This window comes from Argentina silus, assembly GCF_951799395.1.
Source record: "Argentina silus genome assembly, chromosome: 5".
Lineage (NCBI taxonomy): Eukaryota > Metazoa > Chordata > Actinopteri > Argentiniformes > Argentinidae > Argentina > Argentina silus.
Genome location: NC_139659.1, coordinates 7,511,229 through 7,535,033, shown reverse-complemented (window position 1 = coordinate 7,535,033; position 23,805 = coordinate 7,511,229). Strand labels below are relative to the sequence as shown.

Here is a 23,805-nt window from a genome sequence, read left to right as displayed (position 1 = left end):
CTACCTCCATATTATCCATGCACTGGCGTATACAGTTTAAGACACACACACACACACACACACACACACACACACACACACACACACACACACACACACACACACACACACACACACACACACACACACACACACACACACACACACACACACACACACACACACTCACTCACTCACTCACTCACTCCTGCACTGGCAGAGCTGTTAGAATGTAGTTACTGTAGTGTAAGTTCCATTACCAGGCTAATCAGTGGGAATATTTCTCCAGTAGTCTAACCCACATGCACATGGCTAATGGATAATGGCTTTTGATTGGTCATTTAGCAGCCTGGTGTTACCAATCAATGAGATTTGAGTCATTACTGCGGAATATGCTCACATGTACACGCACACAAACACACACTGGCAAGTTCTGTCTCCGACATGTTCGATTTCATTCTCCCCTCCCCCACAACCACATACACGCGCGTACACACACACACACACACACACACACACACACACAGCGTACCTACTTGCGCTGTGTGACAGGCCAGCGGCTGACCCTGTTCCCTCCATTAGAGGGTGTAATTAGAGCTGCTCACCCCAGTACGCGCACACACACACACACACACACACACACACACACACACACACACACTAATTAGAGCAGCTCACCCCAGTGCTTCCACAACAAACACAGCATAATGCCCTCATTACGGCCCAGTCATTTCAGGCAGGGCCTAATCAGGCCCACAATGATTTATATCGCTTTTTCCTGTTCACAACAAATGAAATCTGTAGGCCAAATTAATACTGGCTTTTCATCATCGCCGAAGTTAAAAAGCCAGTTACCGTCACAATTCTCCTCGTTAATTTAACAGCTGAATATCCAAGGCAGGCGGAGTAAACACTCATTATCAGGACAAATTGAAGAGAGAGAGAGAGAGAGAGAGAGAGAGAGAGAGGGGGCGTTGGAGAAAAAAAGACTTTTTCGCCAATGCAATATTAAATTAACTTGGCAAACAAAAACAGATTGATCCTCTGTGCTCTGACAGAGTTGAGTTTTAGCTCTCACATTACGTGGGGTTCAAAAAGTGCTTCTCTTGTTCTTTTTCTGTTGTTTAAGTTTCAGTTATTTAAATCATGCATGCATGCACACACCTTGTTTTTGTTTTGTTTTTTCTTCTTTTTTTAACATTTTGATTGAAGAACATTTAAGGACAAAAAACAAGAAAGCGGGTACAATAAAAATACCACAGATACATCAGACAAAATATAATATAATCAAGCATCCTCAGGCACAGCTCTTTCCTCCAATCTAGATCGATTTTCCAATTTTTTCTTTCTGGGTTCTTAAAGTAAAGGTCAGGCACTTCAAGCACTGTATGTCTTTAACAATGTCTAATCATTGAGTCTTAGTGGGTAGATCTCCTTGGAGCTATTTTATTGTGAGGAGATCGGTGTTGATGTTCAAATGGGTAATGATCTTCAAACATGTGAAGACACTGTCGTAGGCCACATTTAAAGGTCAAGGTAAAAGCATTCAACCTTAGAAAGTGAATCAGCCGAAGGTAAATATGTGGGAATGTGAAGTTCAAGACAGATAGCTGTGTATGGTGAATGAGCTCTGTTAGGGATGACCAGGGTTGTTCCCGTTCTCCATTCCCTGTATCCGTTCTCCATTGCCTTGTGTCCCTGTTGCAGTGATTCAGATGAGAATGGGAATGACGTTAAAGCCGAGGTCAGCAGCTCCTCCCCAGAGAGCTCCTCTGAGTCAGAATCTGGCTCCGAAGACGACTCGGCCTCCGACTCTGGCACAGAACACAAGAAGAAATGCAGATCTAAACCCAAGGTGAGGTTGGGCTGCAGTTTGCCTTTGAGTTCCGTTCTTCTGGAGCTGGCCTGATGTCTCTCTAACCTGAGTTCAGTCTACTCTAACTGTAGAAAATGTTTTGAAACTGAAGAGGTCCCATCTCAGCTTGTAACAATCCCCCTTTTTGTTTTTTGTTCAAATAAGTTTTTTTTTCTCCCGTCACGGTTTGTGCCTACTGAACATGATCTTGCGGTTTTGGTTTAGACCAGGTTTCGCTTAGTGTCTTTTATCTGTTGACTTGTCGAACGTGAGCTGTTTTCCACACTTCAAACAAGACAGGCTTCATTTGGCACCCCTCTGTTCATCTCCAAATACGCCACGTATTTGTGAGTGTGAGGTGTGTTGTGCTCTGTGTACAGAGCTACTGGAGGCTGAGAAATCAAATTTTACACTCTGGAATGAGATTTGGTCTGCTTCTTTACTGCATCTTCCTCCCTTTCCAACTCTCTCTCTCACTCGCTCGCTCTCTCTCTCTCACTCTCTCTCTCTCTCTCTCTCTCTCTCTCACACACACACACACATCAACCTCCAATCTCTTTTTCTCACCTCTCAACCCCCCACCCCCCACTCTCCCTCTTCCTCTCTCTCCCCCTCTACTGTTTCTGCGCTATGAAATTCTCATTTTGTACACTTTGCCAGTTGGGCATGCTCCATGAATTATGCATCTCTCCATCTTTCCTCTTTCTCTCTCTCTGTGTGTCTCTCTCTCTCCCTCAATCTCAGACCTTCGCCCGCTAACAAGGTTTCCGTCTATTACCGCCACCAACCGTCAATCAGAGAAGATCTGATAAGATACGGCCTCTAACTTCATTGTTTGTTTTCACTCTCATGCCTTTCTCTCTCTCTCTCTCTCTCTCTCTCTCTCTCTCTCTCTCTCTCTCTCTCTCTCTGTCTCTCTCTCTCTCGCCTCCCCTTTTCTCTGTTTGTTGAGCCTGGAGTAAGCAGAGTGGAATTTTATGGTTCTTTATGGGACGTGGATGAAGCTGTGGTTGGTTAGGAGGGCGTGGAAAAAGGGCGATAAAAATCGCTCTTATGTTTAAATGGGTTTTCATTGGGCCCGTTGTAGTGCGACTGAGGGACGTGCGTCGTAATTCTCACCAGTGGACGTCTGACAAGCCTTGCCCTAGTCGCACGGGGTGGCGTGTATCGGTTGTGACATGACACGCCGCATGACTGGTCAATGCAGATTTGAGGCGTTGCAGATGTGTGCATATAGCATCTCTGTTTAGGAGGACCGTGTTAGGCTGGAGACGCACTGTCAGTCAAGCCAGCTCCAGTACTGTGCGCGCACACACACACACACACACACACACACACACACATTTACCTTTCTTTCAATGTTCTGGTTATCCTTTTTTTCTTTTCTCTACTCTGGTTTCTGTCACCCTCTCAATTTGACAAGGAGACATCTTTTCTCTGAGGTTGTTGATGATTGTCATGTTGGGATGTTGTGTTCTTTCTCCAGGTCGAAGTGAAGCTGAAGAAGGACGTTTCCCTCTTGGATCTAGATGACTGTGAGTTGGCTCTGGACTGTTCACTGCTCAGTTTCAGACACACACTACAGAGCGCTCATTTTCTTCATTCATCAGTAATTTGCTTTTAAGTGCAAGCTAAAGTGTCTGTGTCTGCTTCTGTGTGTGTCTGTCCTCTGCAGTCACTCCTGTTCCTGTGACCACGCCCAAATTGTCCATGCTGTCCCCCAGCCTACTGGGAGACCTGGAAGGCCTGTCTCTCTCCAACGTCTCCTCTGCCATTCAGGTGAGACCACACATCTACGTGCTCGTGTGTGTGTGTGTGTGCGTGCGTGCGCGCGTCCTGTCTCTCTCTTTCTGTTCGTCTGTCTGGCCTGTCTATATTTGATGTCTGTTTGACCAATTTCAACTGTTTGTCCAAGTAACTGTTCTCCAGGTACTGGACTGTGGGACCACAGCACAGCCTTCTCGAGGTCCAATGGGGCTGTACAGTATGTCACTGACAGAGCTGAGTGCCACATGGCTGATGTGGCTCCGAATGAGGTTCTCTCTCCAGCGAGAGGTTTCTCCTCCAGGGGCAGACTATTGACCTTTCCCTGCCAGCCATTATTTATAACCAGCCTGGATGTTACAACTTGTCTCCTCCTCTCTTATATTCCTCCATCTCTTAGGTTTTTACAGGTTCTCTCTCTCTTTCTCTCTCTCTCTCTCTCTCTCTCTCTGTCTCCCTCCCTCCATCTTTCTCTGTCAGCCGTTCTGTCCCTGGTGTCTCAGTACAGTGTGTGTCTGATGGTTGACCTTTCTTAGTGTGACGGCTCTTTTCTCTCTCGTGTGTGTGTGTGTGTGTGTGTGTGTGTGTGTGTGTGTGTGTGTGTGTGTGTGTGTGTGTGTGTGTGTGTGTGTGTGTGTGTGTGTGTGTGTGTGTGTGTGTGTGTGTGTGTGTGTGTGTGTGTGTGTGTGTGTGTGTGTGTGTGTGCTCTCTCCTCTGGGGAGGGAAATGATATCCAGCTATCCTTTGCTGTTGCTCAGTGTCTTTGTACTGTGCCATGCCCAACACTAGAGGCCTGCTGACAGTAACATGAGCTAACCCAGATAGGAGCAGAGACCCTTTGGCACACAGCATAAACCTCGGAAGATATTTCTCAGTTTTCCTGAGTTTATCCTTACATCTCTCATGTCCAGCTCTAAGTTCTACATAAGCCTTATTCTGGGTTCTTATTCAGGGCCCATCACTCCTGCCTGCTTGCCTGCCTGCCTGCCTGTGTGTGATTGACAGCCCCTCTCAGGCCTGTGTTTATGGAGACGTGGTGCTCTCCCTCCTCAGGTGAAGGCCAGAGAGTAATGGAGAATAGAAATGCTGATTAGAACAGGGAACTGTTTGCACATCAGCATCTGATTTAAAGTCAATTCTATGCATAAGTACATGATGGGCATCGGGATTCATAGAAGAGGGTAAATAACCTCACACCTCTCTATCTCTCTGCCTCCCACGCACGTACGCACATACACATACACATACACATACACATACACATACACACACACACACACACACTCCGTTGTACTGTTACATAGACACACATTGAAACACAGTCTCTCTCTCACACACACACACACATACACACGCACACTGGCCCCGATGTCATTTCTATTTCTCACCAATCCGCCCACAGAGGCGGTGTGTCTCAGCTGAGCGCTTGGGCCCTTTTAGAGAATTACTGCATGGTTATCAAAGGCATTTAGATTAACCCTGGTCACTGTCTGACCCCCTCCTCTCGTCTCTCCTCCTCTCTCTCCTCTCCCCAGCCTCCCTCTCTCTCTAATAACATTTTGACATTAGGATCTCTCACAAATGCCTCTTAAATCCCCCCCCCCCCACCCACCCACCCACATCCCTTCCGTCTGCTGTCCGCCTGTATGGGGGGGCGGCTGAGGCTGATAACTTTTCATTCATAATTAGCGGGTGGCGAATGGGGCTGCGTTGGGGGGAAATTGAACTGTCACTGGCGGGGCGCGGGGCGTTTGACCCCATCACGCCCAGAGGGGGCCATCATAATTTGTTCATTTGGTGCCCATCAGGCGGGCTCCGCCTCACCCCCCTCCTGCCCCGCCTCCCCCCCCTCACCCGGCTGACCTCAAGCGATGTGGGCGCGCTGGGTTCAGGTCTAATTATGAATCAGCAGCAGGACTCTCCGAGGCAGGAATATAACAGCCCCTGCCCTGCACACCTCCACCTGCCACTCAAATAGTGAAATTGCCTCCTTAAACAGGGATAAACGCCCTGAAGGAAATAGTCAGTGCAATATGCAATGGTGTGGTGCTGGACAGTGTGTGGAGGTATGAAAGCATGTATGTCTGCGTGTGGGTGTTGCTTTCATTATTGTGAAAGTGTTGTTTATTTAGTTTTTGCAGGTGTGTGATTTTATTGTGTGTGTGTGTGTGTGTGTGTGTGTGTGTGTGTGTGTGTGTGTGTGTGTGTGTGTGTGTGTGTGTGTGTGTGTGTGTGTGTGTGTGTGTAGTAATGTGGCTAGTCCCCCTCCTTTTCTCCTGAGTCCTGCATGTGGGATTGCTCCGTGTCTGGAAGTGTGACCCTGTTACTGGCAGAAATGGGATTTGTCCTGATCAGAGAGTCCAGATTATCCAACCTCAGAAAATCACAAATACCGTTTCTTACATCTGTATTTTATCATGGAAATGGACTGTGTGGCTTTTCCCTCTCTGGGTTTCTAGAACTGGGTTGATGACATCTCTGTTGCTGCCCTAAATGATCCTGTTCAGCTGCCTGTGTGCCGGCTCACTCTCTCAACAGGAGACTAGGACATCTACTCCTCAGATGTGGGATTAGTCAGGAATTCCTTTTTATTAAATTCCAAGAATACTGTTTGTCATTTTAAAATTAGCCTTTTGTCTTTATTTCCTGATTTCATCATAACTCTTCACTAAAGGCTGCAACTGCAATCAAAATGACACAGTATGCAGCATAACAATATATTAGCTGATACTCAATTCAAAATTCACTTTTTATATTTCAGAAGAACAGCGTGACCTATGTATGGTATGCCACTCTCCACCATTACCCCTCTGACGACTTAATTGGAAATACCAAGATTAATCATATTCCTAAAAGACTAATTTGGTAAATTTTCTCAAATTAGCTAACCTCTGTCTTTGTGCTTTTGGGTTTTACTCATGTTTGCTCAAAGTTGGTTTTAGCTGACTGCGGTGACATTTATTTAATTCATTTTACACTCAAGGTCTTCTGATGTCCCGCAATTGATTGTCATCTCCTGACTGAAGGGAACCATTAAAGTCAAACACATGTCCCTTACCTCTCCCTCTCACAGCATAATGAAATACTCTCTCTGAAGTAACAAGGAGCCAATGTCAGAAAGACAGAAATGGATTTTCAATACATCCCCTTACATTTCCCAACACCCCGTACCCCACACCCCCTTTGTCTTAAATTGGCCCCCATATGCGCGTGATACAAGGCTGCCCTTTTGAATATGTCAGCAGGATTTTCAGGTCATTTGCCAGGGAGGATGCTGGTAGCGTGGCGTCCGGGCGCTGAAGGTGACTGGCGTCTGTGTCATCCATCACCAGAGCTTCCTTTAAGTTGATACATAATAGAGCCTCTCAATCAACTTCCTCCCTTATTGTCACCTCCCTCTAATCCAGGAGGGAGAGGAGAGAGAACACACGGCAGAAAGATACCCCTCCAAGGGTGTGTGTGTGTGTGTGTGTGTGTGTGTGTGTGTGTGTGTGTGTGTGTGTGTGTCGTTATCGTTGTGTGTGTGTGTGTGTGTGTGTGTGTGTGAGAGCGAGATTGAGTGTGTGTGTGTGTGTGTGTGTGTCTGACAGGGGAGTCAAGGTTACCTCACTACCCTGCTGTTATTTACACTTGGGGTCTGTAGGGTGCGTCCTGCCTCGCAGACCAACAGTGATGGACTGAGGGGGGGAGGGTGTGTGTGCATGTATGTCGGGCTTTTACTGTCCACTGTGTCAAATTGGTGATGATAAGCGGTTTGAAGTCCTGTCCTGCCCTCCTTTCCTCCCCCCTCCCTCCCTCCTCGTCTCTGGGGCGACAGACAGGACCTTGAGCGGGGCGGCAGGATGTGGCTGTCAGGGAGGTAAATCTCTGCTGTGAAGGGGTGGCAGACATTACGGCCAGCTTTATCGACACCGACTGCTCTGACACGTCCAAAAGTGGCCCGATAAATTTGCGCGGTGGCGGTGGCGTGACGGGCGAGGGTGAGGGTGCAGCAGCGTGACAGCACGGCAGCAAATGTTTGTTTGACCCCTTTCCTGGGCGTTTGGGGAGCCCGGACCCACGACACTCTGGTCCTGTCAAGGGGATGTGGAGATGAGAATATGGTTTCTCCCACTTTTTGATGTTTAGAGCTCATTCAGTCACTGATAATCATTGAAATGTAATATATAAAACATGCTTCGTAGGGGGTCTGTGTGGGGAGGGAGAGGCATCCATTGTGTCTTTCTCTTCTGAGCCAGAACAGACCAGACTGGCAATGTGTCCGCCCCCATAACCATCTCTTATCAAAGTTTCAGTTTCTGTCACCTCTCAAAACTGTGTGTGTGTGTGTGTGTGTGTGTGTGTGTGTGTGTGTGTGTGTGTGTGTGTGTGTGTGTGTGTGTGTGTGTGTGTGTGTGTGTGTGTGTGTGTGCGTGCGCGTGCGCGTGCGTGTCTCTTCACATCATAACACCATATAATCACTCAGTCAGAGTTTTCATTCCTTCACACTCCCCACTCATCATTTTATACATTTGTTTACGGATTCCATTTTATTTTTTTGTGGTGTTGTTGTTGCTATTCAGTCGCCTGGTTAGATTACTCACACCTACCTCTCCCCTATTCTCCTCTGCCTGGCTGTCAATCTCACATCCTCTCTGTCTGCGCGAAAACACATCTTAGCAGAAGGTGGAGCGGATGTTTCTGGAGGTGTTAAGAAGACGTTTTTTGCGTTCTCTCATTAATTTGCACCGTTTGTTAGCTGTTGGAGTGATCCGTAGAGTTGGAGTGATCCAAGTATCAATAGTATGAGGCTAAACATTCCTGGTGTTTAGACATTGCTGTGACCTCATATCATGAGGATCATCTTTACTTTTAATGATGATTGAGCGAGCTACTACATTCTGTTATATATTTTCATGACAGTTCACTCATTTTGAGTCACCTAATTGACAGGCATAATTGCTGTAAAGTGTGCCTACGTATTGGTTTGAATTGTATATGTATTATTTATGTCAATGTGTATTTTTTATATTGTGTTTGTGACTGTATATTGGGGTAGTAGATGTCTTTGTGTTTATTTCCGTAGGCCCAGGGGGGATGGGGGGGGGGGGGGGGGTAGTGTGTAAGTTTCTACCCCCTCTTTGTCCTGCTTCTCTCTGCATTTGTAATTAAATTTCCTGTCCCTGAAAAGGTAAAAGGCCCTTTATTAGAGGCCTGAATGGCAGGTTTGGCCCATGCAGGCTCCTGTGTTTTTATTCATTAGAGCTTGTTTTTATTCAGCCAGCTTTCACGGTACATCTAACCCACTCATTCCTAACCCGGCTGATTGAGGACATGGCTGAAATGGGCCCTTCTCCAGTCAACACTGTGGATGTTAATGAAGGAAGCGCTGCCTAAGTTATTAACCAACTCTCTGCCCCTTTCCACTCAGCAGTGGTGCACCCTAACCATGGACCGGAGACTGGGAATGGAGTGAATAGAGTTTTATGTTAATGACAGAAGCTAGCCTGTGCTCAAGTTATAATCAAACTGTCAATTGATTCAGACCGGATCCTGGTATTCTTTCTCCTCTCGGTGTGCATACATACATAGATGCATTAGTGCCACATCTATTTGCCACGTGTTGGGGGATTGTGTAGATGTGTTCATTCTAGGTCCTTTTGTTCAGTCTTCAACGTTGCACAGGGTTCTATGTTCTTCTCTGTTCATGTGCATGGTTGTTGGTGATGGTGCAGTGTTCTCTGTAGCCTGTATCCTCTGTCCCATGGTCTTATACAGATGTTTACAGTATCAAGTGTCCCACTATGGTGGTCTTATTTAGAAGTGTATTGCAGTCAAGTCTGGGATAGCTGTACTACAAACTGTAGCCTACCCAATGCCCTGACGACGGGTAGAGTAGAGTGTTACTGGAAGCTTCTCTTCATACTTACCCCTGACCTCTCCCTGTGTGGCTGTAGGTGAGTGCTCCATTTGCTCCAGTGAAGAGCCACGACCTCCTCCACCGTATGACTGGGAAGGGCCTGGCTGCCCAGTACCACTTCCCCAGACAGCCCTGCCTGTACCAGCCCACCATGGTGTCTGTCCAGATCAGCCTGACCAACCGTTCTGACCACGACCTGGAGGAGATCCACGTGGGAGACAGGAGCCCCACAGGACTCAACATACACTGTTTCAACACCATAGGTGAGCTACACAGAACCATCAGGACGTTCAACAATCCCACAACCAACCTGGATGGTTTAGGACCATGCCCTCCATCTGGCAATTGGACCTGAACTTGTGTTTTTTTTTTTTAAGAATATGGCTTAGAAATACTGAGTTGAGAAACTACTTTATTTGTTGATGAGTGAAACAGCATGTTGGCAGAGAATGGCCTCTCTCCTCGGAGGGCTTCAGGGACTGACATCACAGATGGCACCAGGATTTGTGCCTTTCTGCATCTTTAGTGGCATGTTGATTAAATGCCCTAGGTTTTAAAACCAGCTCCAATCATACTACCATTCATATTCAGTTGATTTTGTACAGAATTCGCATCAAACATCTTTTTTTATCTTGGACATACAGATATGACTTCTCAATATGTTTTTGTTTTCCACAAATCTATATGAGGATGCTTATTTTCTGACTTTTTAAAAAGAATCATTTTTTAAAATAATCGTTACGGCATGTAGAGCCTCTAAGCCAATACTATGATATCATCAATAGCTCCTCTCCCATTCCCCTATGCCTGAAATTGCTCATATTAATCCAACTAGCCTAATCCCAGTTCAACCATATTGATTAGGACAAGGAGACGCTTCTCCACCATAGAGATCCTGTCCTTACTAGATTCTATGATCTCCTCACTCAAAGCATACTTCGGGAGTCCACCTCTCCCTTCTAACACCACACACACACACACACACAAAAAAAAAAAAAACATGAGAAGAGTGGTGTGCGCTCAAGCACGTTAAAACCATCAATTGCATTGGATTGATTGGCCATTGAAGGAACTCAAGCAGCCAAACAGTGGGTAATTGGGATCGATTGAGCTTGGCTAATGTGAGGGTGGCTGGAGTTGGTTTGGATACTGAGGAAAGAAGGAATGCAGAATGGAAGGTGCAACACTTTCTCCACAGAAAGCTACTGGACTTTATTAGACAAAATATCTTATCTAATAGATAAAGTGTTGCAATTGATTGAGTCCAGAGTGAGTGAGAGAGTATTCATTCAGTATTTATATATTTTAGGCAGCATCTCCTCTCTCCGGTCATTTGAGCCTGAAGCACTTGCCTCTGGAGAACTGAGAGAGGAAGAGAGGAGAAGGAGAGATAAAGTGAGATGAGGGAGGAACAAACGAGGAGAGGAAGAGAGAGAGAGAGAAATGGGAATAAGGGAGGAAGAAAGAGAGAGGGCAGGAGAGGGTTAGAGAGCGTTGAGGCTGGAGACGGCTGTGGTCTGTATGATGGCTGTTTTCAGTGCCTCTGGAGCCCGATAGGTCCTCTCTTCTCTCTGTGAAACAGTTATAAAACAGCCTTGTGCTACATGGAGACAGAAACAGAGGCTGTCCAGGAAGCGTGGAGGGTGTTTCTGTCTTATCTGTCTCCTTCTAGATTATCTCACCCCTTACCACTCTGTCTTCCTCCTTTACCTCTCTCTTCCTCTCTCTCTCTCTCTTTCTCTCTTCCACCCCCCTCTCTCTCTCATCTCTCTCTGGGTCCTGACATTCTCTTTGACAAGCCTGTTGTTTTGGAAATATGCTTCTTGTTTTTTTCTGTGCTGGAGACTGAGATTGAAAGATGGATTTCTCACACACTGTGGCCTTGCTTTGTGAGGTAGAAAACACAAGTGGTGTGCGTGCCTGTCTGTTCCACTCTGATGGCCCCCCTCTCCTCCCCCTGTGCCCCCTCCCTACTCCCTTGCCCTTGTCACTCACTCCTCCTCTCCTCCCCTCCCCTCCTCTCCTCTCCTCTCACGTTCTCAGAGCGACTGGAGCCAGAGGCCTCAGTTACCGTTTCCATTGGCATCGACTTCAACGACTCCACACAGGCAGCCAACTTCCAGCTGTGGTAAGACTCCTGCTCTACTACTCGGATGTCCTTCTCTTCCACCTCCTCCTCCTGTTCCTGCTCCCATCCTCCTCTTTCTTCACCCTGCCATTGTTCTTTCTCCCCCCATCCTCCTCTCCCTCCATTAGCCCATCATCACCAGACTGCTCCCCTCACTTCCATCCTCTGCTCAGCCGATTTTCTCTTCCCTCTCCTCCTGTAACCTTCTCTCTTTTCCCTCTCTTATCTTTCTCTTCTTCTCTCTAATTCTCCTCTTCCTCCTCTTCCCCTGACGGTAGTCCCAGGTGGGGCGTCAGCAGTCATTGATCCTGTTTCACTGGGATAACAATTACTCCCCTCAGTAATCAGCCAGCTGAAAGCCATTGGCACCACCAGCCAATCAATACCATTATCAGAAAACCTGTTTGGGACAGGGAAATCAATCCGGCCCAAAATGCCAATCATCAAGTGTGTTTTGCATGGCAATCGGAACAGAAAAATATATCATGTATCAAATATACACATACATTGGATAGGAGAGAACACACAAACACACACACACACACACACACACATTCACTCATTAAACTCATTCGAAGGGAAGAGTTTTGTTTCGTCAAGTAGACAGACATGAAGAATGTTGAGCTGCTGTATAGCTGTATAGCTCTCCCTGCTTTCCTTTAGTAAGTCTGAATTTGAGCGGTTCATTTGTTTATTTGAATCCATATAATATATGCCATTTAGCTGATGCTTTTATCCACAGCGACTTACATTGCAGTGAATGCATACATTTTTCAGTATATATGGTCCCAGCGGTAATCTAACCCACAACCTAAGTGTTGTTAGTGCCATGCTCTACCAACTGAGCCACAGAGGGCCACACACATATTAGCTGTTGCTTTAGCAACAGACAGCCTTCTTTTAGGTCCACACAATACGCAATACACATCAATTCTACACATAGAAACAAGCTGAGACCAGGTTCAAGTGACAGTGCTGTTGTGTTTGTCCCTCAGTACGAAGGAGGACCAGTTTAATGTGTCCATCCAGCCTGCCGTAGGAGAGCTGTTCCTGCCCTTCACCATGACTGAACAGGACTTCCGCCAGGAGCAAGGTGAGACAACACACACGGTCTGCCATTATCACATACATGCATTATCATCATCAACATCATGTCCTCCAAGAGCGGCTAAATCCCTTGAAACCTCCACCCCCATCCAAACACAAACAATTCAGACCTGGCTGCAAGCAACAGCCTATTGGGAGTGTATGCTATGCCACCACTATTGTGAGTGCCTGCTAAATGCCTGCCTCCGTGATGTTAATTAATCTTCATTCACTTTTGTCCTGAGCTCTAATGAAAGGAGAGAAAAATATGGAAAGCTAATTACGACCTGCCTGGGGTTCTTTGAAAGTAGACTTGTTATTTTGACCTGAATGGACTTACTCCCACCCCACCACCCTCACTCTCACCCCAACATCAAGCCCCCACCCCACCACCCTCACTCTCACCCCAACATCAAGCCCCCACCCCACCACCCTCACTCTCACCCCAACATCAAGCCCCCACCCCACCACCCTCACTCTCACCCCAACATCAAGCCCCCACCCCACCCCACCACCCTCACTCTCACCCCAACATCAAGCCCCCACCCCACCACCCTCACTCTCACCCCAACATCAAGCCCCCACCCCACCACCCTCACTCTCACCCCAACATCAAGCCCCCACCCCACCACCCTCACTCTCACCCCAACATCAAGCCCCCACCCCACCCCACCACCCTCACTCTCACCCCAACATCAAGCCCCCACCCCACCACCCTCACTCTCACCCCAACATCAAGCCCCCACCCCACCACCCTCACTCTCACCCCAACATCAAGCCCCCACCACACCACCCTCACTCTCACCCCAACATCAAGCCCCCACCCCACCACCCTCACTCTCACCCCAACATCAAGCCCCCACCCCACCACCCTCACTCTCACCCCAACATCAAGCCCCCACCCCACCCCACCACCCTCACTCTCACCCCAACATCAAGCCCCCACCCCACCCCACCACCCTCACTCTCACCCCAACATCAAGCCCCCACCACAACACCCTCACTCTCACCCCAACATCAAGCCCCCACCCCACCACCCTCACTCTCACCCCAACATCAAGCCCCCACCCCACCACCCTCACTCTCACCCCAACATCAAGCCCCCACCCCACCCCACCACCCTCACTCTCACCCCAACATCAAGCCCCCACCCCACCACCCTCACTCTCACCCCAACATCAAGCCCCCACCCCACCACCCTCACTCTCACCCCAACATCAAGCCCCCACCCCACCACCCTCACTCTCACCCCAACATCAAGCCCCCACCCCACCACCCTCACTCTCACCCCAACATCAAGCCCCCACCCCACCACCCTCACTCTCACCCCAACATCAAGCCCCCACCCCACCACCCTCACTCTCACCCCAACATCAAGCCCCCACCACACCACCCTCACTCTCACCCCAACATCAAGCCCCCACCCCACCACCCTCACTCTCACCCCAACATCAAGCCCCCACCCCACCACCCTCACTCTCACCCCAACATCAAGCCCTCACCCCACCACCCTCACTCTCACCCCAACATCAAGCCCCCACCACACCACCCTCACTCTCACCCCAACATCAAGCCCCCACCCCACCACCCTCACTCTCACCCCAACATCAAGCCCCCACCCCACCACCCTCACTCTCACCCCAACATCAAGCCCCCACCCCACCACCCTCACTCTCACCCCAACATCAAGCCCCCACCACACCACCCTCACTCTCACCCCAACATCAAGCCCCCACCCCACCACCCTCACTCTCACCCCAACATCAAGCCCTCACCCCACCACCCTCACTCTCACCCCAACATCAAGCCCCCACCACACCACCCTCACTCTCACCCCAACATCAAGCCCCCACCCCACCACCCTCACTCTCACCCCAACATCAAGCCCCCACCCCACCACCCTCACTCTCACCCCAACATCAAGCCCCCACCCCACCACCCTCACTCTCACCCCAACATCAAGCCCCCACCCCACCACCCTCACTCTCACCCCAACATCAAGCCCCCACCCCACCACCCTCACTCTCACCCCAACATCAAGCCCCCACCCCACCACCCTCACTCTCACCCCAACATCAAGCCCCCACCCCACCACCCTCACCCCAACATCAAGCCCCCACCCCACCCCACCACCCTCACCCCAACATCAAGCCCCCACCCCACCCCACCACCCTCACCCCAACATCAAGCCCCCACCCCACCACCCTCACCCCAACATCAAGCCCCCACCCCACCACCCTCACCCCAACATCAAGCCCCCACCACCCTCACTCTCACCCCAACATCAAGCCCCCACCCCACCACCCTCACTCTCACCCCAACATCAAGCCCCCACCCCAACATCAAGCCCCCACCCCAACATCAAGCCCCCACCCCACCACCTCATAAAGCCGTGCTAAAGTGGAGAGGTAACGAGCTAGAAGAATATGGAGCAGCGTGTCCCCCCCCCTGAGTGCCCCATCTCTCTCTCCCTCCCTCCCTCCCTCCCTCCCTCCCTCCCTGAGTGCCCCATCTCTCCCTCCCTCCCTCCCTCCCTCCCTCTCTCTCTCTCTCCCTCCCTCCCTCCCTCCCTCCCTCCCTCCATCCATCCCTTTCTTCATCTCTCATTTGCACAGAGCATGACAGGAAGTCTTTGTCTTCTTTAGTGCTGAGGGCTCCTCTTAATTGCGAGATGCTTTTACCATAAACACAGTTATACTAATTTATTTCTTATTCAAACCTAATGGGCAAGGTTTAAGCTTTTCAAGTGGTTGTGTTTGTATGTGTGTGCCTGCGGGTGCCTGTGTGTGTTTGTGTGTGCGTGTGTGTGCGCGTGTGTGTGCGTGTGTGTGTGTGTGTGTCATCACAGCCAGTTCATATTAAAAGCTTGTTCTGGAGTGGCGCTGTCTTGTCCAAAAGCACATTTTCCATCTTTCCATTCATTGGACTCTCAGGGTAAAGGCACAATATTCACTTCCAGCTGTTTGACACAATGAAGCAGGCTTCCTGAGTCTCTCTGAGAGAAATGCAGTGTTGGCTTTATGTGACTGTATTGAGTGCAGTCAGGATATTCACTATTGTCCCCTTTCAAGACAGAGAGTAATGGAGGTCTGAAATAACCCCCAAACGTTTCCCTCATCTTTTTAGAGGCCTGTTGTTGGATTTATCATCATAGGAGTAGCTAGCGCTATTGTGTACAGATTGTATATAAATGTTTTTGCCAGTGATTTTTTTAACATTCTGCATCCAATCAGGTAAACTTTTGGGCATGAACGAGAGCTCAGCAACCATCACCATGGCAGCAGAGAACACCTCCAGCCAACCAATCAGCAAACAGGTGGTATCCGTGGCCAACGTGGGTCTAGTTCCATCCGGTCAGGACAACATCCACAGGTGAGATGCCCTAAAACACCGACATAAAGCACTTATACACAATAGCACATACAGAACAAAGTGTGTGTGCGTGTGTATGTGCGCATGCTCGCTTGTATCTGTGCACATATGTTGGTGTGCAAGTTTGTTTATGTGTGAGAGAGATACTATAGATATTTTGATAGATAGATCGGTATAGAGAGAGTCCCTCTGTGTGTCCCTCCCTCCCTCCCTCCCTCAGACAGACATGCCAGGGGAATGCCCTGAGAAGCCTGGCCGTGTAATTGGTGTACACAGAGTGTGCTAATGAGCTTCCTCCTCTGTCACGCACACCCGAACACCTGATGGATAATTACACCTCCCTTTCTCCCTCTGTTTCCTGCTCTGTCTCTTTTTCACTTTGTCTCTATCCCCATGTCTCTCTCCCTCCCCCTGTCTCTCCTTCATTTCCTCTCTGTCCCTCTGTCTGTCTCTCCTTCTCTCCCACTGTTACTGCTCGTTCCCTCTTCCTCTTTGTCTCTCCCATGTCTGCCTGTCTGTCTGTCTGTCTGCCTGCCTATCTGTCTGTCTGTCTGCCTGTCTGCCTGCCTGTCGGCACCACTTCTGTTCTGGCTCTACTGTATGTTTTTAGTAACGTTACCCTTGCTGTGTGCCTCCAGTTGTCAGTCTTCCATGGCCTACTGTGTATAATTGCTTTCCTCATCAGGATCAGAACTAGACCCCCTCGTGTCATTAGCAGATATGAACAAAACAAAATTAAACAACCTTGTAGGGAGAGAGCAAAGAGAGGGAGTGAAATATGGAAAGAGGGTGAAGAGGGAGAGTGTAGGGAAAGAGAAAGGGGGGATAGAGAGAGAGAGAGAGATGGGTAGGGAGAGAGAAAAAGGGAGAGGAGACACGAGCACAAGGGCACAGAGAAGCGAGAGAGTGAGTGGAAATCAATGTTAGCCGGTGGGAGAGGCCTGGCTTCACTAAGCCCATACTTCATTTGGAATAACCAATAGGACAAATGACTCCATGCTATCAATCTCTCTCCTTCCTCCGTGACGGCTAAAGAGGAAGCCAGACTCCCCTGTCTGTCCCCTACTGATGACATGCTCCCCCGCGCTCACCACTGGTCCCACAATGATGACCCACACAGTCCCACGTTGCTCCAGGTAGAGGTTTCCTAAATGTTGTGTAGGATCAGCTGACCCTCCCCGAATCCAAACATTTAACCATCAGAACTGACCCGATAGATGACGGTGTAGAGTAAGCTTGACCCTCCCTCCACGTCCCATACTCTCCTCTCGTCCCCTAATGATGACACCTCGTCCGACACTCTCCGCTCAGTCCCACAATGATGACGGTGAAAATTCATGTTTGGTTGGTTTATGTTCACCATAAGTGAAGATGTTCTCCTATATCTGTTGAGTAGTGCTGTATGTGTGTGGTGCAGTAATGCAGACATTTTGGTTGACTTTATTAGTTGTTGAAGTGTGTATAGCTGTGGTTCATTTTATCTGAAGAGTGGTGTTGTATTGATGCTGCAGGAGACTAGTGGCCACAAACACACACACACACACACACACACACACACACACACACATACACGTACAGGAGGGATCAGAGAGATCGATCTGATCGGATACACACACTGAGAGCTCATTGTGGAGGTCACTCAGCATTAGTGTGATGTGATGGAGGTGACCTCCACCCAGGACCCCTCTCTCCTCTCCTCCTGGCCCCAGGGAGAAGGCTCTCTGGCCTGGGCACAAGCACACCCAAGGGGTGCTCTCTCTGGAGGGGTCAGGTTATGGGCTGCTTGATGGAAAAATAATGAAAATGGACTCTCATTAGTTGGTATCATTCGCTACTGCTTTCATTTCATTACATCTGATGTTACATATTTAAATATAGGTTTTCTGCCTGTATATGTCTTCAGTTTCTCTGTTTTGGTATGAAGTGGGGTTGTTTTAGTTATTCAGTGTATGCTCTGCGCTCTGCCTCTCAGTCTTGCAGTCCCCTTTTTCAGCACCAGGGTGCAGCACTGCTTTTCCCAAACAGAAGCCTTGGAAAGGAGAGAAAAGCATGTGAAACACAGAAATTGATTGCTGGAAAGGAGGCTGGCAATAAATCAAGCAGAAAAGCAAATGTAGAAAAAGCTGTTCTTGTTTATGTCTAAACAGAGGGAATAGAATAAATCTGCTCTATTTTTCAGACCGTTTGAAAGCAAATTTGATCATATTTTTGTATGCATTGCCAATGTGGCTGGTTATACCTTAATTTTCAAAAGTGCACCTCTTGAATTATAAGCTAAATGTAATTATATCTAACTCTGTATGCTGAGGTTTATTTCCATTTAGTGAGGTCTAATATAAAGTTCCTGGTTGAATAGTCAAATTGTCTTTTGTGTTATTATAAAACATTTAACATTCCCTCACATTTTTAGAGTATTCATTTTCATATAATTATATTTTAGCTGCATGCATTTTAGTTTGGGTCGGTGTACATAGTTATTGAATGTGTAATGGAATGATAAGTCATACTGATAGTTATTTATGCTGACGACCCAGTAACCGTGTTTAACAGCAGGCTGTACGCTGGTCACCAGAGAGTGTCCCTAAACCTGCAGGTCACCAGCATTAAGGACAGGTACAGCTCACAGTAGGGTTACCATAGCAGACCACATGCTCCTCTCCACTCTCACCCAGCCTTTCCCCAATAACCACCATACTTAGTTGACACATTAAAGGGGCAATCTGGGATTCAAACAATAACAAAGCGTTCTCCCCGCCCCTTTATTTGGTAAACAGCTGAGGGATGGTGCTGGAGAAATGTAACCACTCTCAAATACATAGACAGAGCTATGGATGCAAGGACTGACCAACCATACAGTGTTTGTTTACAATTACTTGGTTTCCAAGCAATGGAGTAAAAAAGCTTATATTTTGGGTTCTGATGGGTAAGACAGTTGAACTAAGCTTATGAGGCATTCATAAGTTACATTCTTCAGGAATCAATGGCTATATAACGTGGCTTTGTCTCTCTCTTCCTCCCTGTCTTCTCTCCCTCTCTTTCCCTGCCTCCTATCGGTCTCTCCTCTCTCTTTGTCCCTCTTACCTCCCCCTCTCTCCCTCTCCCCCTCTCCCCCTCTCTCCCTCTCTCCCTCTCTCCCTCTCCCCCTCTCCCTCTCCCCCTCTCTCCCTCTCCTCTCTCACTGTATGTTTGGGGCTGGTGTAGTGGTCAGTGCTGAGCCGTACGGCTGTGCTCTGTGGAGTGTCCTGGGTCCTAATCGGGGTTAATGGCTCTGGCCATCTGTCTGTGGCTGGGCTGGGCTGGGCTGGGCTGGGCTGGGCTGGGCTGGGCTGGGCTGGGCTGGGCTAGGCTAGGCTGGGCTGGGCTAGGCTGGGCTGGGCTGGGCTGGGCTGGGCTAGGCTGGGCTGGGCTGGCTGACCACCCAGCTGAAGGACACTTGTCCAGGAGAGAGTCCACATGGCCAGGAGTCAGGATGGAACAATAGTATCCAGCTCCAATGCACGTGCACTCACACATACACACACACACACACACACACACACACACACACACACACACACACACACACACACACACATACATACATACATACATACATACATACACACACACATCATAGGCATTGTGATGTTGAGGTTATGTTGGAATTAAATTGATATACTGTAGTTTATTTTTTTATTGTGATTATTTATTTGAAATGTGGAATGTTAATTTCACATGTATGGTTAAATGTTTACTTCACATTCCGGTGAGTGTTTATTGACTTGGTTCAAGTGAACGGTCCTGGATTGTTGGCTGTTGAGCTGAAGTGGTTGTAGGCTGTTTTTCCCGGTCTGAGGTTGGATGTAAAGGTGAAGCCCACTTTGTGTTTGCATGGCGGGGTGGAGGGGAGGCAGATGGCACACAGAGGCTCTCTGCACTGAGGAGAATCACAGATAATTGGAGAGTGATGCTTAGCTGCAGCCCTGCCGATCGATGCCAATCCGCCTGCTCTAAGTCCAGGGGTTATGCTTTGCTTTTCTTTCCATACACTGCAATTAATCCAATGTTTAGCCCCGCATGTGAAGAGTGCAGGGGAATACCAATGACCCATTTAGGCCCACTATCACCCCTGCTGATCAGGGGGGTTTTGTGTGTGTGTGTGTGTGTGTGTGTCTCTGTGTCTCTGTGTGTGTGTGTGTGTGTGTGTGTGTGTGTGTGTGTGTGTGTGTGTGTGTGTGTGTGTGTGTGTGTGTGTGTGTGTGTGTGTGTGTGTGTGTGCGCGCGCGCGCACGTGTGTCGGTGTGCGCATTTGTGTTTGGAAAGTATTGGGTCACCTCTGGTTCATAAATGGATGCTCCTTGGGGCACCACTATGTATCCTGCTATCATTGTTCATGAAGCGTCTGTGTGCGTGTGCGTGTGTCTGTGTGCGTGTGTCTGTGTGCGTGTGTCTGTGTGCGTGTGCGTGTGTCTGTGTGCGTGTGTCTGTGTGCGTGTGTCTGTGTGCGTGTGCGTGTGTCTGTGTGCGTGCTCTGTATATAAAATCAGTACTCTGGAGCATCCTGCCGTGAGGCCACCAGCCCAGCAGAATCTGTGAGCTAGTGTTCAACCTAAAACCAGACAGGAGTGAGGGAGATCTGATCCAAACCAAGGTGCACAGATCTACCAGACAAGCTCACACACACACACACACACACACACACACACAAACACACACACACACACACACACAGAAATACAAACGCACCCTTCAAACACTGACACAACAAACACACACACACACACACACACACACACACACCACACGGTGTTAGAGCATGTGTCTCCAGAGAGGGAATGAAAGCAGCCTCAGGGCAGTGTTAACTGACTGAGTAAATGATAGATTTATATCCTAAAGTCATTAGCAAAGCCACAGGGAGCAGATAAAGACACCTCAAGTCTCTGTGAGGGAGAGGGCACCCCACAGGACAGAGGCTATGGGAAGTGGTTTTAAATATAAATGTGTCTGGAACAAAAATTATGGCCTGTGTAAATTAGGAGGTGTTGCCTGCAGAGGTAGCATTTAATATTGTGGTCTGTTTTAAGGGGAGGTTCGATAGCAGCTTTACCAACATTAAAAATGTAGACTAATTAACAAGTCTTAAATTTGCAACATTAGATATTTTGGCTAACACACACTTGTTAAAATATGAAAGGAAGAGAGAGATTACTCCTCGTTTCAGTGGGTTTTGTTTCCTGCTGAAGTAGCTAATATTTTAATTAAGTCTGAGGAGGACTCTCTCTTCTCTCCCTGAGAGCTCCCTGATAAACTCCCTCTCCTCTATTGATGGTAATTTAGCAGCTCCCCTGAGAGACGCTCAGACAGACTGTGTGTGTGTGTGTGTGTGTGTGTGTGTGTGTGTGTGTGTGTGTGTATGTGCTAATTGGTGGACGTGCTTGTCTGTCCTGTGGTTTATCTGTGCTCTCTCTGACGGACCCTGTCCACAGGCCTGCCTGTTGGGGGCTCTTCATGGGCTTTAGGCAGGCCTAAGTGGGGCTCTTTGTGGGGTGTTTGTCAGGCCTAAGCAGGGGGCCACAGGGGGTCTTTGTTCCAGGGATGTAGTGCTAAATGGAGGCAGATGGCTGGGAGTCAGCCACGTGGGGCTCCAGAGGACTAGAGGGGAGAGGGGAGTGAGGGAGGGGGCCCAGTCCAGGCCTGTCACCCTAAAGAGGGGTCACCCTGGGTCATAGCCTCTGCCTGGCTCTTGTTAGCACCCTCAATGGGGACCATGTGTGCCCAGTTTTGCCCCCCAGTCTGTGGGTCTGGTATCCTAGGAAACGGGACGGTGAGAATTCTCCCATTGCCCCAGGGGGAGCGGGTGGGAGTGGACTGGGTGGAGAGGGGGGTGGAGAGGGGGGTCGGTTGTCTTCAGAGGCTGCCATCATGGTCCCTTGGCTCCCCATCATAGTGCTTTGGCTTCCCCACAGGCACACCCCCACCTATACACACACACACACACACACACACACACACACACACACACACACACACACACAAAATGGGATGAATGCTGTTTGATTGGCAGGAGGGGTGTGTCTCATCCCTAATGGCTTTTTAGTCAGCTGGGATAATAGACTGATTGCCTCTCTCTCTCTCTCTCTCTCTCTCTCTCTCTCTCTCTCTCTCTCTCATCTGCCCCGTCGCTCTCTTTATCTCACACACACTCTCACTAATATTGGCTAATTACAGGATTTGTGGTGTTTTGGAATGTTAAGTACATTAAGCAGTTGTCTTGGCACCCACATTGATTTTTCATTTCATGCATTTTAGTTGTAGGACAAATGTATGGCCTGGCCTCACTGTGCAATCCTGCTATATCTCTTTCTAGTAAATTGCCAGTCTTGTAAAACTGTTTCTTGTCTCCAGCCAGTCCAGCAACACTGTGTCCTGTTTATAATCACCTCTGCTTATTACATCGATGAAGGGCCGATTACATTTAGTTTGAGGGTGATTTAAGCGGTTTGTGTTTGTGGTGTGTCCTGTCAGCCCTTTTAACCCTGTGCGTTCTGTTCATTGTGCTCTCCAGGTTTGCAGGGAAGACGGCCAGTAGTGGTGCTGTGGTCCTGGTGTCAGTGGAGCTGAGGGAGGCCTGCACCGCCCTGCTCACCGTCAACACAGAGAAGAGTGTCATGGGCTCCATGCTCCTGCGCGACCTCAAACAAGCCCTGTCTCAAGCCTAGAGCGCCCCCTATCATTGGTCCTCCGACACAGAGAGGACACACACACACACACACACACCACCTGAACACCACAGAACTGCCATAGAGAAACAATGTAGAGTGTCAAAAGTGCCTCAATTTGTTGCTTACACACACACACACACACACACACACACTGTACACATGGTACACTCTCTTACATTCAGGCTCGGAGATGGAGAATTAGTCACTCATACATGTCAACTCTCAAACACAACATCACACAAGGTACCTACCCTCATGTCCACACACACACACACACACACACACACACACACACACACACACACACACACAAGCCAACAGACAGCCACTCACCTCATCATGTTTTTTTCTCTGTTGCTAACATAAAGCTTTTGACGTTGTGCTGCATTATATTGGGACTCTTGTTGTGTGCCCTATCCAAGAGGCCCTGTATTCATACTAAGATTGCATTAACCTGTTCGTTAGTGTCAAGAAACATCACTTTCAGATGTCTGCTAGCCTTTTATTTAGATATTGGCATTGTTCAGACCATCTAGGAGCTTTTCAATACCAAACGTCATACTTGGTTAAACTACCCTGATATTGTATGCAGTATTTCATCAAAGCAGATGTTACATGTGGTAGTTGTCTCACTGTGGTGTCATCCCATCCCATCCCAAACCATTGTGTTATGCCCAACAAAGCCACACCTGTGAAGTGCCTTTCTATCCTGTAAATGAAGAAAATGTTTTTAGGTAACCAAAAATGTGTTGTTCAATCAATGAGGTCTGTATCACTTTTGGTGAAAATGAGAACAGAATTCAATAAAACTGAAAAATATAATTGTTTGTCTTTCCTCATATGTACATATCTTAAGTGGGAACTGGAGGAGTGTTGTTGATATGGAGAGAGAAGTGATAATGTTGACGCACACACACACACACACACACACACACACACACACACACACACACACACACACACACACACATATTTAGAAGAACATTATTTCATCTAGTAAATTGATTACATTGTAGCTGTG

At 48.3% G+C, this 23,805-nt stretch overlaps 1 protein-coding gene across 1 annotated transcript in view; it reads left to right on the top strand.

The window, feature by feature from the left end:
• ap3b1a (adaptor related protein complex 3 subunit beta 1a) overlaps window positions 1-23,588 on the top strand; it is a 44,540-nt gene extending 20,952 nt beyond the window's left edge. The window contains exons 20-27 of the mRNA XM_083670216.1: window positions 1,687-1,834; window positions 3,321-3,369; window positions 3,510-3,613; window positions 9,535-9,760; window positions 11,541-11,625; window positions 12,621-12,718; window positions 15,945-16,083; window positions 22,628-23,588. Coding sequence (XP_083526342.1) covers window positions 1,687-1,834; window positions 3,321-3,369; window positions 3,510-3,613; window positions 9,535-9,760; window positions 11,541-11,625; window positions 12,621-12,718; window positions 15,945-16,083; window positions 22,628-22,781 — 1,003 coding nt within the window. The 3' untranslated portion in view covers window positions 22,782-23,588. The remainder of the gene's footprint in view (window positions 1-1,686; window positions 1,835-3,320; window positions 3,370-3,509; window positions 3,614-9,534; window positions 9,761-11,540; window positions 11,626-12,620; window positions 12,719-15,944; window positions 16,084-22,627) is intronic.
• The last annotated feature ends 217 nt before the right edge of the window (window positions 23,589-23,805 follow it).